General features: G+C 38.8%; 3 protein-coding genes across 5 annotated transcripts; 1 reads left to right on the forward strand and 2 right to left on the reverse strand.

Annotated features, from left to right (window-relative positions):
• Positions 1-1467: 1467 nt before the first annotated feature.
• Positions 1468-9132, reverse strand: acadsb (acyl-CoA dehydrogenase short/branched chain). Of its 2 annotated transcripts, none has more exons than XM_041815467.1 (11): positions 9004-9132; positions 7136-7298; positions 6949-7049; positions 6641-6847; positions 6306-6476; positions 6093-6218; positions 5910-6002; positions 5732-5821; positions 5506-5643; positions 3678-3777; positions 1468-3211 (listed from the first exon to the last, which is right to left on the reverse strand). In XM_041815467.1, exons 1-11 carry the CDS (start codon positions 9106-9108, stop codon positions 3135-3137), a joined length of 1371 nt encoding a protein of 456 aa, XP_041671401.1. In that variant the 5' UTR covers positions 9109-9132; the 3' UTR covers positions 1468-3134. The 2 variants fall into 2 exon arrangements, with proteins under 2 accessions (XP_041671401.1, XP_041671402.1); XM_041815468.1 differs by lacking the exon at positions 9004-9132 and adding an exon at positions 7623-7750.
• On the forward strand, positions 7884-10866 carry LOC121528186 (zinc finger protein Pegasus-like). Its single transcript, XM_041815469.1, has 4 exons — positions 7884-8088; positions 8323-8478; positions 9462-9650; positions 9926-10866. Exons 2-4 carry the CDS (start codon positions 8340-8342, stop codon positions 10861-10863), a joined length of 1266 nt encoding a protein of 421 aa, XP_041671403.1. The 5' UTR covers positions 7884-8088; positions 8323-8339; the 3' UTR covers positions 10864-10866.
• A 1896-nt stretch (positions 10867-12762) lies between these two features.
• Positions 12763-15277, reverse strand: LOC121528187 (L-seryl-tRNA(Sec) kinase). 2 transcript variants are annotated; one of them, XM_041815471.1, is made up of 6 exons: positions 14978-15277; positions 14418-14658; positions 13415-13616; positions 13253-13328; positions 13071-13164; positions 12763-12990 (listed from the first exon to the last, which is right to left on the reverse strand). In XM_041815471.1, exons 1-6 carry the CDS (start codon positions 15194-15196, stop codon positions 12776-12778), a joined length of 1047 nt encoding a protein of 348 aa, XP_041671405.1. In that variant the 5' UTR covers positions 15197-15277; the 3' UTR covers positions 12763-12775. The 2 variants fall into 2 exon arrangements, with proteins under 2 accessions (XP_041671405.1, XP_041671404.1); XM_041815470.1 differs by having other exon boundaries at positions 14966-15277.
• Positions 15278-15883: the final 606 nt, after the last annotated feature.

The raw sequence follows: 15883 nt of genomic DNA on the forward strand, positions 1-15883 counted from the left end.
CGGAGAAGGAGGCCGGTTGAGCTGCTGTTTGCCGATGCTGAGTGAAAAAGCTCATAGCTGTGTTTTCAGCAGATTAGGTTCATTAAACAGGGGGCTCACACAATAGACAGAACGAGTCTGAGTGGATCAGAGGTGGAAGAGAAGGACTCTCAATCAATGATGCAAAGGCAGCCATGTTTCCTCATCTGAGTTAGTTGTTTCAGTGGTTTATTAGAATTTTCAGACGAACATTGGAGCTGGTCTTATTGGTAATATTTGACTCTTTTTACTTTATGTCCTGGCTAATGCTGTCTTAAAGGGAAAAGCAGACTCATATTAGGTTTGATCAAAAATGCTTCATAACTAAAAGCTCCAGTGAGGGGTTTGTAGCTGGATTTGAAGCAGACTGAAATGTAAACAGATGTCTCTTTAAGAACCACAATGGCAAACAAGACATCAGCCACAAGATTTATTAGATCTGTGTTGTTATTATTAATGCCTGAAACGGCTGCTGCAAGGTAGATGTCAAAGTGATTAACTGAACGCTACAGAAACAGACATTTCTTGTTTTTTTTTTTCAGCAAAGACTCAGAGAGAGTGACAAATTTAACTGCTACTACAGAGCATAATCCCCCTACCTTTGCATGCACAAGTCAAAATCAGGGGGGTTAAAGATCCTAAGAGAAGGAGCAATGTTTTTTACAATGTAAGAGGCCACCAAAAAGCACTAAAAACATTATTTGTGACAGCATTTCAATGTGTCCTTTTCAAGGCTGTCAGCTTAACTGATTTAATCATACTGTGATTAAAGTCCATAATAAAAGGACTATGTCTTTAAATCCAATTAATGGCATGCTTTACTGTCCCTGTCAGCACACTTTGGTTAAGCCACTGCTGTCAGCTACAGTGATGTAAAATAAATAGTCAACTATTTCTCATTAATGTCTCATTTTAGTTTTAAAAACTCAGACTGCTCAGTGGACAAGTCAAAGTTATCTGCAACTTTTTTGACCAAGCATGTCCCCTTTTACTGTGTTCGTACTGACCTTTCCAATCTATACTGAGTTCATTTTCCTGTATTTAAATTCACATCATAAACTTTACTTTATTTACTTTCTTAAAAAATAAGAAAGTAAATCAAGTTTTTATCCATACAGGAAGACAGTAACCCTCTGTTAAAGACAGAGCAAACATTAAAAATGAAATCAAAAACAGTTTAAATGAAAACTACTCAATTTAAAAAATGAAGCTAAAGGAAACTGTGATTTACTACAGAAATTCTGAGATTAATCTTTTTCTGTTACTAATCATTGCAAACCAAACCTTTTTGCTCTTTTTCAGCAAATATTTCACTTTAAAAGAATACCACAAACTGGACTACATTTTGAATGTAATGGAAAAAGACGGAAAAAAATCTCAAGAATATTTTTACTCTACTACTGAAAATATTAGACTGTTATTCAAAAAGACATTGCATGACCATTAAAGGGAAAACAAGAATATTTATTGTTTATGTATATTAAGGATTTACATTTTTATTTTTGGATGTTTGCTATTGTAATATAAAGAAACATTTTGGGACCACCATAGAAGTTTACATTATGGTAGAGTACTTGACATTACATAGTGTAAGTTTGGACATGATCATTCTCTCTTAAATCAGCAGGTGGCAATGATTAATTAAATACCCAGTAGATTTTAATGATGACATGACTTTATTTAAGAGTCCTATGTTCCATAAATGAAATTTAAATGAGGCTGGACACTGCTTAACGCATTTGTGTCAGTACAAAAATGTGTTTTTTTCGCCCAATCTTTTCTTCCTTATTTCTTTCACATTTTTTTTTCTTTAATGAACATATCTTTTGGGCTTTCTTCACTCTTGAGTGAACCTTTGTTGTGTTTGATTGGGGTTTCCACCCTTCTTCCAACCATCTCTATGGTAAAATAAAATCTGTTTAAATTGATTAATTTGATGTAACTGTGCAAATGTAAAGTTTTTAATTTACCACAAACCAATCTAAGTCTTTTTATCAAGTATCAATCCTGCCAGTCACCTTTATACGAGTATTCATATTTCTGATGATTCCCAACCCTGTAAACAAACATTTTTATCACTGTGAGTTCTATCTGCTTCCTTTTCCTCGGCATGAACATTCATTGCTTATTTCTGCGCTGCACACTGGGACACAGCTTGTCTGTGTTCTAAACAAAGGGCCACATTTACACAGCACATGTCGTCCAGAGTAATTCAATCAATGTTACCAGAAAAAAAATCATCAGTGAGTCAATTATGCACGGCAGCCTCTTTTCATGTGAAGCACCAGTATAATTAAACTGACATCAAATATCATTAGAGGTGACAGGCTGCTAAAAGACGAGATAATAGACTGCTCTCTGAGTGACCTATCACCATGGAGAATGCTGCCATCTAGTGGCTTAAAGTGGTATTACTCTACAGGCAGGTGATTATTTGAATGAAGCAAGGAGAGGTGGATATTTTCACTACAGCATTATTCACATTTATTGATGACTGATCAGTCTCTATGGATTATTTCAGTCTCTTATTTTCCTCAAAAAAGGAAATCTATTGGATGTATTGTAGTATTATTGAGTACAGAAATGAGTAAAATGGTAATATTTGCCCACTTTCCTGCACAATAAAAGCAAAAGTTATTGATCTCTGGCATAGAAAGCCTTCTGAAGGCACTGAAACATTCAAATAAAAAATCAATGTCTGATGATCTCATTGCAACACGAGTTTGAAATATGTCCACATCTTTCATTACAAAAAAGCAAAAGAGGACAAATCTTGATAAAAGGTAAGCTGTAGAGCTCTAAAGATAACTAATACTCTTTAATTACTCAAAACTCAGAAAGATCAGCTCAAATCAAAAATTAAATTCAACAAAAAAAAAAAAAATCAATAAACTGAATACATTTTAAACCAAAAGCTGAAGAAATGTAACTATAAACCAGTAACATTAGTAGTGAACTACCTTACAAGAGTGCAAGAGTAAGGGAAATTCAGGACAAACATTATACTGCTAGAAAGCTCTAGGAACAGAAAAGCCAATCCACAGTCAGAGTATCCCACCAAAGTAATATGGAGAAAATATTATGGAGTGTCACACCACAGAGTGCAGTCAGTGGTTTCAGTAGTCGTACTCCTTATCAATGAACTTAGCCATAGTGGACAGCTGGACATTCGTGGTGCCTTCATAAATGGTGCCTGAAGAAACAGACAAAACAAAATTTAAAAACAAGGTCAATTTAGTCAACCTCCCCCTTCAGCAAACATGAATCTGCAGCTTTCACTCTCAGAACACAAAGGGTTTTCTTCTACAAATCAGTCTGCCAAATCTGCTGCAGGAGCTGAAAGGTGGTGATGAAAGGAAAAGAGCCATTTTGCCCTGGCAGCTTCCTTGGCTGTGTGTTGGTCTAATGGCACTCTGAGGGGTCAGATGGGGGAATTCCTAGAGAGTCTGATTACAGCCACTATCATCCCCTCCTCTCTCTCCACCCACTGCTCTCATCCAATCACAAACAGCCTCACCTGACCTTCCTGCAGTCCTTGTGTGCTGTGTCCTTTCCATATTTATAGCTTCAGTTACCACCATCTAGACTACTCCTAATATAAAAACAGACCCAACAAACAGCATGTCAACACAACTCCATATTTATGTGCTCATTCTCACCAATTTTACAGTCTCTGTAGTATTTCTCTATGGGGTAGTCTTTAGTGAAGCCCACTCCGCCCATCCATTCAATGCACTTAGATGTGGTTAAGGTTGCAACCTGTGGAGGAAATAACAACATGTTAAACTGACTTTGACTACCTAAAATCATTTGCTGAGTTCAACAGTGTTAACTAGAATGAGCAAGTGCAGCCATGCTGGGATGGGATGGTTGCAAGATACCATAGTAATGTATGTGAGGTAAAATTCCCCCAATACCAATATGACTACTGTTAAAGCATAAAATTTGAGCAGCATTAGAAAAAATGTACATTTTCTAGGGGATTCTGGACCTAAAGGTTTTCAAAGTGTGGGAGAGTGGGGCCCACATCCCAAAAAAAGAAAAACACAGATTAGATTTTGTACATTTTGGTGTGCATCTTGTTTTGGAAATTGGTCTTTTATCTTTTATAAAGAATAACAGCCTCAAACTGGCCAGGAAAACCACATTTTAACCTTTCTAGATCAGATGCAATGATGCAGCTTCTTCCTGTTTTGGATGATTTGGCCATTTTTACAAAAGCTGACTATTTATTAAATGCAACTTGATTTGCTGAAACACCTGAAAAAGACATATGGGATTTGAAAAAAAAGTCTATTATAACATTATTTCAGATGGCATAAATTAGACAAGAATGTAACGCAAGAAATACTTACACAATAGGTTCTGTGCTCTAATGCCATCATTCTTTTTTGTTGTTTGTTAATGGTTTTTGACAAATGCTGAAGATCTTAAGAGCAAATCCAAGGATTTGGAGTTAAAGCCAAGGTGTTTAAGCTTCTACGTTTTTTTTTTTTTCATATCTGTGTCTGCTCTAGAGGCTTAGAAACAAAGATTTTAGTAAACACTGAAATTTTCTTGTTTTCAGAATACCCTCAGGGTGTGTGAGGCTGGTTTAAAAAAACACTTCACTTTTCAGAGGCTGTATTTTTAGGTGGGCTTAGGTCTACATGGGGTTAATGCCTATCTCAGCATTTTTACCTCAGCTGTATTATTTATGTGTAGCGCTTCTTTCCTGTTACTGTATCAATATTTTGCATAAATGTTTCTAATTTCAGCTTCTGGCAATAAGCGTACTGCTGATATTGCCTTAATATTACTATGCTCATCTCTAATTCACTGGTAACAGTGAGTGTTCATCTTTTATGTACATATGCAGTTGATGTGGGGTTGTACCATGGTAAAGCAGGTTGTCCTCCATCTGCAGCCTTGATTGGTACTTGCTTTTGACCAATGTGGAAAACATGCACACGCAGTTTGCCTCTGTACTTCCAGTACTGAATGTCTCTTTTATCTGTGATGGCAATTCCTGTACTTTTCCCCCAAAAAACTCCTGTGGCAAGGTCACCAAACATGGTTGCTGGGTCTCAATATGACACCACAGTTCACACTGTCTCTTGTGTCATTAACTAGCACCTCTTTGCAAATTACACACTGTGGCTGCACAGCATCCTCAGGACCAATCTGGAAAATCTAAACTTTCTCTCAATAATCATTCAGAATCTGTCGATTTTGTCCCGCACATTGCAGAAGTTTTCTAAGTATATCACTTCTTTGTGATTTATGCTTTCTTATGCAGCACCCCAGCTGAAGTCATCTGGCGCCCTCCAGGGGAGGCATGCCTCATACTTTAGACACCACTTAGTAAAGATATATTCAAGGTTCTCCTAAACAGGTAATTGAGAAATAAATGAAAACTGATCTTTAATAATTGCTTTAGTTTTGATAATAGTGCAGATGTCTTTAACCTAACCTAAATAATTAAATCCATCAAAGTATAAAGCATACCTCTGAAGTGAAATATTTTGCCATACAGGCCTCCTTAATGAAAGGTCTCCCTGCTTCCTTCAGACGGGCAGCGTTGTACGTGAGCAGGCGAGCAGCTTCAAGTTGTGTTGCCACATGTGCAATTTGGTGCTGCATGCCCTGGAATTCAAACATGAACAAATTAGGTGTATTCACTTGCCTGAAGAATATCCTTAGCTATAGAAGGGGGAGCATGTAAGATTTTTACCTGGAAGTCAAAGATTCGTTTTCCAAACTGCACCCTCTGTCTGGTGTAAGGAACCGTGTGGTCAAAACAGCCTTGTGCGAGCCCCACCATCTGAAACACACAGAGAAATTCAGCACATGCATTGCCATCATGCACAATTTCAAATAGATATCAATGAAAAATGTCTCATGCTTCTCACCTGTGCTGCAATTCCAATCCTGCCCTCGTTTAACATCCCAATAGCATACTTGTATCCATGACCAATCTGCCCCAAAATATTCTTCTCTGGTACCTACAATGGTCAGCAGAGGCACAATCAATACACAGTCTGAGTATTTTCACTTAGATCCATTAATGTAAAAAGATATACCAATGGTGGTACCTTGACATTATCAAAGTTGAGCGGGCAGGTAGAGGAAGCTCGCAGGCCAAGTTTGTTTTCCTTCTTGCAAATCTCAAGACCCTCCGTGTCTCGGTCCACAATGAAGCAGGTGATGCCTCTGTATCCCTGTCAATCAAATATGAGTGTGTTAACAACTTTAAAAATTAGTAAAAGTAGGACAATATCTGATAAGAACTAAAAAAAAGAACTCACTGCAGAGGGATCCACGTTTGCCATGACCAGGAAAACACCAGCACGATCTGCGTTGCTGATCCACATCTTGGATCCATTGATAACGTAATAGTCTTTATGTTTTTCAGCACGTGTCTTTAGAGCAAAAGCATCACTTCCTGACTCTGCTTCAGAAAGGCAGAAGCTTCCAACCTGTGTGAAATGACAAAACAAGGTGTAAAATGCAGCAGTTGTTTAGATTATAAGGTCATATTATAATAACATCTGTGGGTGGGTCTTTATCTGTGGAATAAAAAGTGGAATCAACATTTTAATTGATGCAGCTGTAAAGACAGACAAAATGCCTTGCTGCTCACCATGTCAGTTGACAGACGGCTGAGATACTGCTCTTTCTGAGCTGGTGTTCCCAGTTTAACAAACAAGGTGTTGATCAGAGTGTTCTGAATATCACAGAGGACAGCCACAGACGCATCCACCTTTGCCAGCTCCTCAATGACCAGAATGGAGGAGAAGAATGATGAGCCAGTGCCACCGTATTCTGGATCAATCTCAATTCCCATAAGCTGCAAATTAGAGAGAACACTGGCATCACTGGTTGGAAAATTTGACCCAAACGTGTTAAAATGTTGATGCATAATCTGAAATTTTCCACTTCCTCACATACCCCTTGTTCAAAGAGAGACTTGATGACATCTTCATCCATGGTAGAATTTTCATCCATCTTTGCAACAAATGGGGCAATACGTTCTTGTGCATATTTCTTAACTGTAAAACAAAAAGACACATTTAGTATTACAGGAGGATCTGTCTGCAGTTTTCAGCTGCTGTAAAAAAGCAGACTCCCAGCTCACCTGCTTCTCTCATCATACTCTCCTCCTCTGAAAACGTCTGAAGGGGAGGAAAGGAGACCCCCACACCTGACTGATCCGAGGATACATCTGGAGCAGGTCTGTTGGACAAGTTCCTCCATCCAGCCCGACATGAACCCCATGGTCTGTAGATCTGTCTGCAAGACTGGGAGCATGGTACACAGCAGTGAAAATATTTGTTTCCGAATATTCACAGTTATAAGAGTAAGCCATGCTAGCAATTGTGGCCAATGCTCACAGCTTCAGTGAGTTAACAAATAAGACATTTGTCCAACCGTGTTAGTCCAGAATTTGAAGTAGTTCATTTGTGCTTGAAGCTAGCGTTAGCAATGTTAGCTATAAACGTCACGTTAACAAGAGCCAGCCAGGTTACGTAATTCAAGGATAAACGCACGACTCGGTAAATACACTAAACCAGAACAGAAACTCAGTAAATGTATGAAAATGTTATGAAAGTTATACTCCTCACCTTTGAGAAAATCCTGACCAGCGGGGAAGCCATGATTTGTTATAAAATGTTTACATGTAATGCTAACTTCATGTGCTCCGCGAAAGTGCAGGGCATCCGGGCGTTAAAGGGGCTGGCATGCGTTACAAGTCTTTTAGGCCTGAGCTTCTAGAAAAGCACAAAGCTATTATAACTGTATGAAAGGGTGTTTTAGCAGACATCTTTATAAGAATAGATGCAGCAGTGCTCTGGTGTGTATTAAGGCAACATAGAGCCGTTTAAATTACTGTTTTTGTTTGGCATTTCAAATTAACTCACGTTTTCCCAGCGTACCGGAAGGCAACAGTTGCGTTTTTGGAGACACGGAACACGGATGTATCGGAGCAAACGGAAGTGTTCACTTGGTAACAACAATCGGATATTTTATCAAAAGATCTCAGTTTTCACTTTTTTCCGCTTCTCGACTATGCTAATCATTTGCTAAAAGGTAGTGTATGAACATTGTTTTGATTGCGGTTAAACAGTTGGTGCTGTAAATAATAAAACAAAGCGTGGCGGTTGGCTAGCGTTAGCCTAGCAACAATAGCCTTGTTGTTAGTAGATAGGAGCTAACCAGATGTTTTCATCTTCACACCGCTACTTGGATGTTGTATGTCATAACCTGTCACTCGTGAAAGCGCAATTAAATTTGATTTGACTAATGTACTCTGTGTCATTACAGGTGTAATACAGAAGGAAATGGAGGAAATAAAAACCGAGCCAGTGGATTTTGTGAGGGAATTCCAAGAATACCTGACACAGCAAACCCAGCATGTCAACATGATTTCAGGCTCTGTCTGCGGAGAAAAGGAGGCAGGAGAGCCGCCTTATCAAGCAGGTGGGAAGATAATTCACTAAGTTTTGATTGGGATGCCTCGAAACACAGTAGAGTTCCTTTCTTTTATTATTTAAGTTTCAAAAATGAACCGATGTCATATATTTATTTTACAGAACACTATGGACAAAAATATTTGGCATTCTGACCAGCACACCAACAGGGGCTGTAATGACATTGTATTAAAATACACGCATTTAATGTGGAGTTGTTCCCCCTTTTGCAGCTTTAACAGCCTCCACTCTTCTTGGAAGGATTTACATAAGATTATGGAGAGTTTTTTTGTGGGAATGTGCCCATTCATTCTGTAGAGCATTTATGAGGCCAGGCACTAATGTTGGAAAACAAGACCGGGCTCGCAATCTCTGTTCAAGTTTCAGGACTCCTCAGCTATGGAATCAGTAGAGCACTGGTAACTTTTATGTACCATGCACCCTAGCAGTCCTTGACCCCACTCTGATTTTACGTGGTCTCCCATTTCATGGTTGTTGTTCCTTAATACTAACACTTTCTAATAATATCACTTACAGTTGACTGAGGAATATCCAGCTGGGATGATATTTCATGAACCATCTTATTGCAAAGGTGGCATCCGTCAAAGTACCAGTCACTAAGCTCTTCAGAATGACCCATTTTGTGTCACAAATGTTTGTAAATGGAGACTGCATGGCTAAGTGCTTGATTTTATTCACCTGTGGCATTGGGTCTGATTGAAATACCTGAATTCAATAGGTATAGCCAAAAACTTTAGTCCATATAGTGTATGTTTACATTGTTATATCAGAAATATATATACTTAGCAAAGTTCTATTCACATATGAAACGCTATATAATTTTTCAGTAAAATTGTTAGAGGGTGGAAATAAAAGAATCCTGTGTATTCTTGAATTTACTTCAGTCTGATTTCTCCTAAAATTTGATAGACTTTAAGTAAAAAAAAAAAAAAAAATATATATATATATATATGGTTGTGTGTATGATTTTAGTTGCCCCTCGGAGTGAGCAGAATGGTCAGGACCTGGCGTCTGTGGAAATGAGTTTGCCTATAGAGGATGGATCAGATGTGCAGATGGATGGTCTGGAGAGGACCTTTGATGGGAAGTACAAGTGCAGCTACTGCAGCTATGCCAACAAGGGCATGACTCGTTTAATAGAGCACATCCGCATCCATACAGGTCAGTGTTTCAACTACATTAATTCATTAATTGAAGCTCCTTTGTAAAGTTTTTATCTGGTTACACTTAAATAATGCTGTTTCTTTAAGAGCTACAAATCCAAACAAGACCCCAAAGATTGACTGTCCTCTAAGGGCTTCTCAGTAATATCAAATATAACTCAAAACAAATAAAAATGAATGACAGTGACGTATAAAATGCTGTCAACTTTTTTTGCAGTACAATTTGTAGTAACAATAATAATATAACTGCAACTATGTCCTTTCCTCACCAAGGAGAAAAACCCCACCGCTGCCAGCTTTGCCCATTTGCCTCGGCATATGAGCGACACTTGGAAGCCCACATGCGTTCGCACACAGGAGAGAAACCATACAAATGTGACCTCTGCGCCTTCCGCTGTAGCGACCGCAGCAACCTGTCTCACCACCGCCGGCGTCGACACAAGCTCCTCCCTACCAGAGTCGTCCGCTCTCCTTTCACCAACAAAAGAATGCTGAGCTCCCTGCAGAAGAGGACCAGCTCACTGGGCTTCAGCAGGCGGCTGCTCATCAACATCAACCCTCCCTCCATGATGATGCCAAAAACAGGTTATTTGGGTGACTTTCCTCATAAGGTCCACAATCATTTAAACAATAGTGAGTATAAGAACCATAACAAGGTGGATGAGAATGACAGTCTAAACAGAACCTCTAATGGTCTGACATTTAACAACCCTCTGGATCAGTTGTCTACACTCGCAGGCCAGCTAGCAGACCTTCACCCTGAATCTCAAACTCCTGCATCCCCAGATAGAGACTCCTCAAGAGAAGAGAAGCCTGTCCTCATGCAGCACATCTCTAATGAACACATTGCGATGTGTTCAAATGGCGTTCAGACTTCACCTCTCAATAAAGATTCTCCCACCTCAGGCCATGAGAGCTACAGCCCTGTCCCCCCTGGCCTGGGCTTTGAAAGCAGCATGAATACTATGACTGCAAGTGTGAGCAACAGCCAACCAGGCACCCCCGCTCCCCCTGCACAGACCACTGTGGACCAACAGCTGGTACAAAAATGTCCACACTGTGATATTCACTTTATGGATAACATACTCTACACCATTCACATGGGCTGCCATGGCTATGAGAATCCATTTCAGTGCAACATCTGTGGCCACATGTGCATGGACAGATATGACTTTGCGTGTCATTTTGCCCGTGGACAACATCGAAAATGATTCTTACAACATGGATGCACATGGAGTCTTGGATTTGTTACTCTGTTGTATATTGCCTGTGCAGCTTTTAGCACGCTGATTTACATTTTTGGTTTTTAACATTTCATATTCTTTTTTATTTAATGTTTAATCACAGTACTGGATTCTATATTCACTGCAGATCCACATGGCCCCCAAGCTTTGTGCTTTTTTATTTTAGTTTTGAATTAATATTCACAAAAGCATATAGCATTACAGGGAGAAAACAAAAATCAATTCTGTTTTCCATAATTAACAAGATACCAGAACCTCATGCTTAAGCTGAAGCTCTCATTTTAACTACTAAAAGTAACAACAAGGCTCTGAATTTTTAGCATAATCTAACTATATTTTGGATTTGGGTTTAAACATCTGGAGATACTCATGACTTTAGGTAACATATACAGTATGGTTTCATGCTGTATGCATCTTAAATCTTTGCAACTGTTCAGTTGCAAACCTACTCTGATCTGCTGGTTGTTGGGAGTTTTTCCAGGTTCAGCTGGGCTGATACAACATGGCTCATGGATATGAGATAATTCATCTAAAATGTAATCAAGGTGGCTACATTGCGACTAAAGAGACGGGAAGGTAACTGTGGAAATTACTGATCCCAACAGAGTGCAGATAGTAGCTATCTACTATTACTGTTACTGATTATTGTAATAGTGATATAATATACAATGCATGTAATTATAATTTTAATTAAGTTGATATTGGCAGATACAGTATGTACATTTCTGATATTGGCAAAACTGTAAAGAATGACAATTACTGAATCCTGGCCCTAGGCGGGCATCATGTGAGGAATACTGCAGGAATATGGGGTTCTGGATCCACTGCTGAGAGCCATTAGGTCCCTATATGACCAAAGCGAGAGTTGTGTTTGCATTCTCAGTACAAAATGGGACACAATTCCAGTGTGTTGCTTCTACCCGGACTTCCCCTTGTCACTGATTCTTTCTGATTTTCACAGATAGGAATCTCAGATCAGTCAGGGGACGGTTCAGGGACCTCAGAATTTCATCTCTGCTTTTTGCTGAGTGCCTAGCAGCTGGTATGAGAATAAGCACCTTCAAGTCTGAGGCCATGGTTCTCTGCCGGAAAACAATGGATTGCACACTTTGGGTGGGGAGTGAGTCTTTGCCCCAAGTGAAGGAGTTTAGGTATCTTGGGGCCTTGTTCATGAATGAGGGTAGAATTGACCTTGAGATTGACAGATGGATAAGGGCAGCCACAGCAGTGTTGCAGGCGCTGTATCAGACTGTTTACATGAAGATGAAGCTGAATTGGAAGGCAAAGCTGTCGCTTTACTGGTCAATCTATGTTCCAACCCTCACCTATGGTCATGAGCTCTTGGCAGTCACCTTAAAAATGAGAATTTTCCCTCTCTTTCTTAATACTGAAAGTGATAATGAAACTTTTTTTGAGTATTTATGCAGTGTTGAGTACATTTGTGATCACTTCTTTTTAACACTGAAAAAATAGTTCATTTTTAACACTGTATATTTTTGATGGAAAGACTAGAAGTTTAATCGTTTAACTTGTTTGTGTTTTTATTTTCATAAGAAAGGGAAAATGTAAGAATAAGTGAGCTCTTTGCTGTTGCGTTTTTAAGTGTATCATATTTACTGATGGACAAACGTTCAATTAGCTTTCTTACCATTTATGTACAGCTCATGCAAGATACCACTACACATTTTGAGGCCAGTTTGGCAGGGAAATTCACACTCTTTCTGTTGCCCTTAAGTGTCAAGATTGTCCCAAAACTGAAAAGCAAATGACTAACACAATGATTTTATTTTAATTAAACTGAATTTTAAAAAAAGTCTTACATTCATCTCCAATGTCTGATGGTAAAGAATCAACCTTTGTGTATTCATGATTCAATTCATTATTTTCCATTTGTGATGAAGGAGAGGATTTCCTTTCTCTCTCGATCAAAAACATCTATGGCTCTTTTCACTACACGTTCCACGTCCAATTCCTCATCCTGTAAGAATGCCGCGTCTTCAAGCAGCTGTCTCCTCAGGTTGGGAAGAAACGCTGCTTTGGATTCATTCAGGCGAGCAGCCAAACACTTCATTTTCTCTGGTGGGACTTGATTTTCTAAAGTTAAGGTAAGAAATGATCAATAATGATTCGCCGCAAATATGAAAATGAGTAAAATATTAGTTGTTTTAACCAACCTCGGGCAGTCTTCATAGTGTCAGATATGAGGCGTCTGCAGGCCTGATCAGCCTGGTGAACTACACTGGTGGCACATTTCAGGCGGTCAGCCTCCTGCAACCGAATAAGACCACAACACAAGCAAATTTGATACATATTCAAACCCATTTTATGAGGTTGGATATGAGCTGGGATGGCACACCATTTGCTCTGTGTTGTCCTCAACCAGGCTCAGTGGGTTGCACATAGCAGAGGAGATCAACTCCATCACTTTCTGTCTGAGAAAGAAACACAGAGGCAACCAATACAAATTTTATATCATGAACTTTGGTGTTTTTAGGTCTTAATAACTACTGATTCTTACATGTCATTGTCAGACAAATTTTCTTTGGTATTGAGTAAAATGCTGTTTTTCTCCCATGAATTCTTCTGTGGATTTGGAGGCTCCAAACGCTGAACCATTTCCACTATCACCTCAGTGGGGACAGGTTTAGATCTGCTCTGGTTTCTGCTGATGCATGACTCCTCATCACACTGCAGATAGACCTGACAGAAGCCCAGGGAGTCTGGGGAGACAAGTGACAGACTAACTCAACAAAAGGAAGTCCATAGGACACATGAGCAGTTTTGTTTCTTAATATACAGTGCTTAAAAAATTTATTAGACCACCTGTCATATTTGTCTCAGAGACCATCCAGCATCATGAAGTGATTTAATACGGACTCTTTCATTTTCAGTGAGCTCTCCATGTTTTCCAATTTTGAACAGGAATGAGGAATTTCAAACTGAATTCACCTTTTTTTGTACCCAAATTTGAGCCGGCTCACTGGGCTTCTCTGAGAAGTCAGAAATTAATCAAGCATTACATTCAACCACTAAAACTAATTTTTCTGTTCATGAATGCAAGTCAATAACAATAATTTGACATATTAATCAAGAAATAATAATGTGCTTTACTATTTTTTTTTTCAGTTTTTTTTGTAAATCAGTAAATTTGAAAATTCATGGATAACAACAATAATTATATTTTAGTATTAGAAATATCATTTCAGTTAAAGAGCTTCTACATATTGGTGTGTTAACCATTGCAGAAACATAAAAAATGATTTTGGTAATTAACAGTGGTGTTAATTTAGGGCAGCTGTGGCATAAACCTTACTTTGGGTGGTGGTCTAATGAATTTGTTAAGCACTGTATTTAAACTCAGATACTTTGATAGACAAGGTTTGATCCTTGCTTGTTTGTCTAGTCTTCTTAAATTTAACACTTTTGAAACTATAATGAGTTCCTATCTTGAGCAAATCTCAAATGGTCTAAAACATGCAGAACCTACCTATATAATGGATCAAAAATATTTGTTTGCTTACATTTTCTTGCTAGTTGGTACACTTCATATCTCATGCTCGGGTAGTAGAAGTTGTCATCCAGCACAAAAAGAAGTGGATCCTGGTTTGAATCATCAGGCTGCATCAGAGTCTTAATGCACTGTTCCCATGCAGTCCTGTTGATCTGACAGCTGCCTTGTTTCTCAGTCAAAACTTGAGGTTTCTCCAAAAACTGCTCAATGCACCGTAGGACTGCTTGTCTGTGTGACTTCCATTCAGTGTGCTGTGTATGAGAAAACAGCACTCTTTAATTACAGCATTCGGGGTAAGCTAAAACATACAGGATTAAAATAGAAACATTTAAGGTGCATTGCCTTATAGTGCATCATAAAATAAAGACATGTCAAAGAGCCTTTTAGACATTCTACATATGGATGCATTGATTTATCTGTTAACACCTGTATTTGATGCTGGAAGCCCATCAACAAATAATGTGGCATGATCTGAAGTCTGTAGCCATATATCTAATGTCACATCAGTTTAATGCATGCAGGTTAACTGCAAACTCATAGAAGAGATTTTTTTAGCACCTCTACGTTTACCATATCTTGTAGCTTTCCATTATCCTCCAGCACTCTGTTTTGAAAGGCATGCTCGGGGATCAAGTCATCATACGGCAGCACACTGGCTCTCCATCCGCGCTGAGCTGCGGTGCGGAGGACCCCGGGGGCCAGCGTGGACTTCCCGGCAGCAGGCAGCCCACAGAGGACGCAGAGACAGACCGGAGTCCTGCTGACACCTCCAGGATCTTCTGCTGCCATCCGCCACTTGACAGCCGCCTTACATTTAGGCTTTTCACATTATGTTGTAGCCACGGCGGTAGCAAGTGACAGCTTACTTCCGCATCATACAACGTCAAAGCAAGAGGAAGACGTGTGATTTCCGATTAACTTTCAGAATAAAAGCCGACAAAACACTCAAGGATAAAGATGAAAGAGACAAGATCAGCAGTGTTTGGCAGCTATTTTTAATTTATTCTTAGTCTGATTCTTTGGATTAAAATTCTCTTTGGTTTAAGTCACATTTTAATCTTTATTCTTAGTTTAGTTTTGGTCGACAAAAACTCAAAACATTTAGTCCACTTTAGTCAACAAAAAAGCCTTAGCCACATTTATAATTAGTTTAGATGTAAAACACTCAAATTACTGGACGATAATTACTTTGACTTTAAATACACCAGTGAAAATACTGACATACCTTACATGTACAATGAAGAATTATTATTATCAAAGATCTTTTTTACCTACTATTAGTCTAGTCTTCTTACAGGAGAGGATTAGGACCACTGAAAAAAAAACTGAGACACAATCTTTTTTACTTGCAAAATATAGGCCAGAATTCTGACTTTTTTCTCACAAGTAAAAAAATATTACATCACATTTTCTTTTTCAGTGGCCCTAAACCTTTTCCGTATCTTCCTCATGGAAATAAAGTAGCTGACGATCATT

The sequence above is a fragment of the Cheilinus undulatus genome, linkage group 20 (genome assembly GCF_018320785.1).
Source record: "Cheilinus undulatus linkage group 20, ASM1832078v1, whole genome shotgun sequence".
Classification (NCBI taxonomy): Eukaryota; Metazoa; Chordata; class Actinopteri; order Labriformes; family Labridae; genus Cheilinus; species Cheilinus undulatus.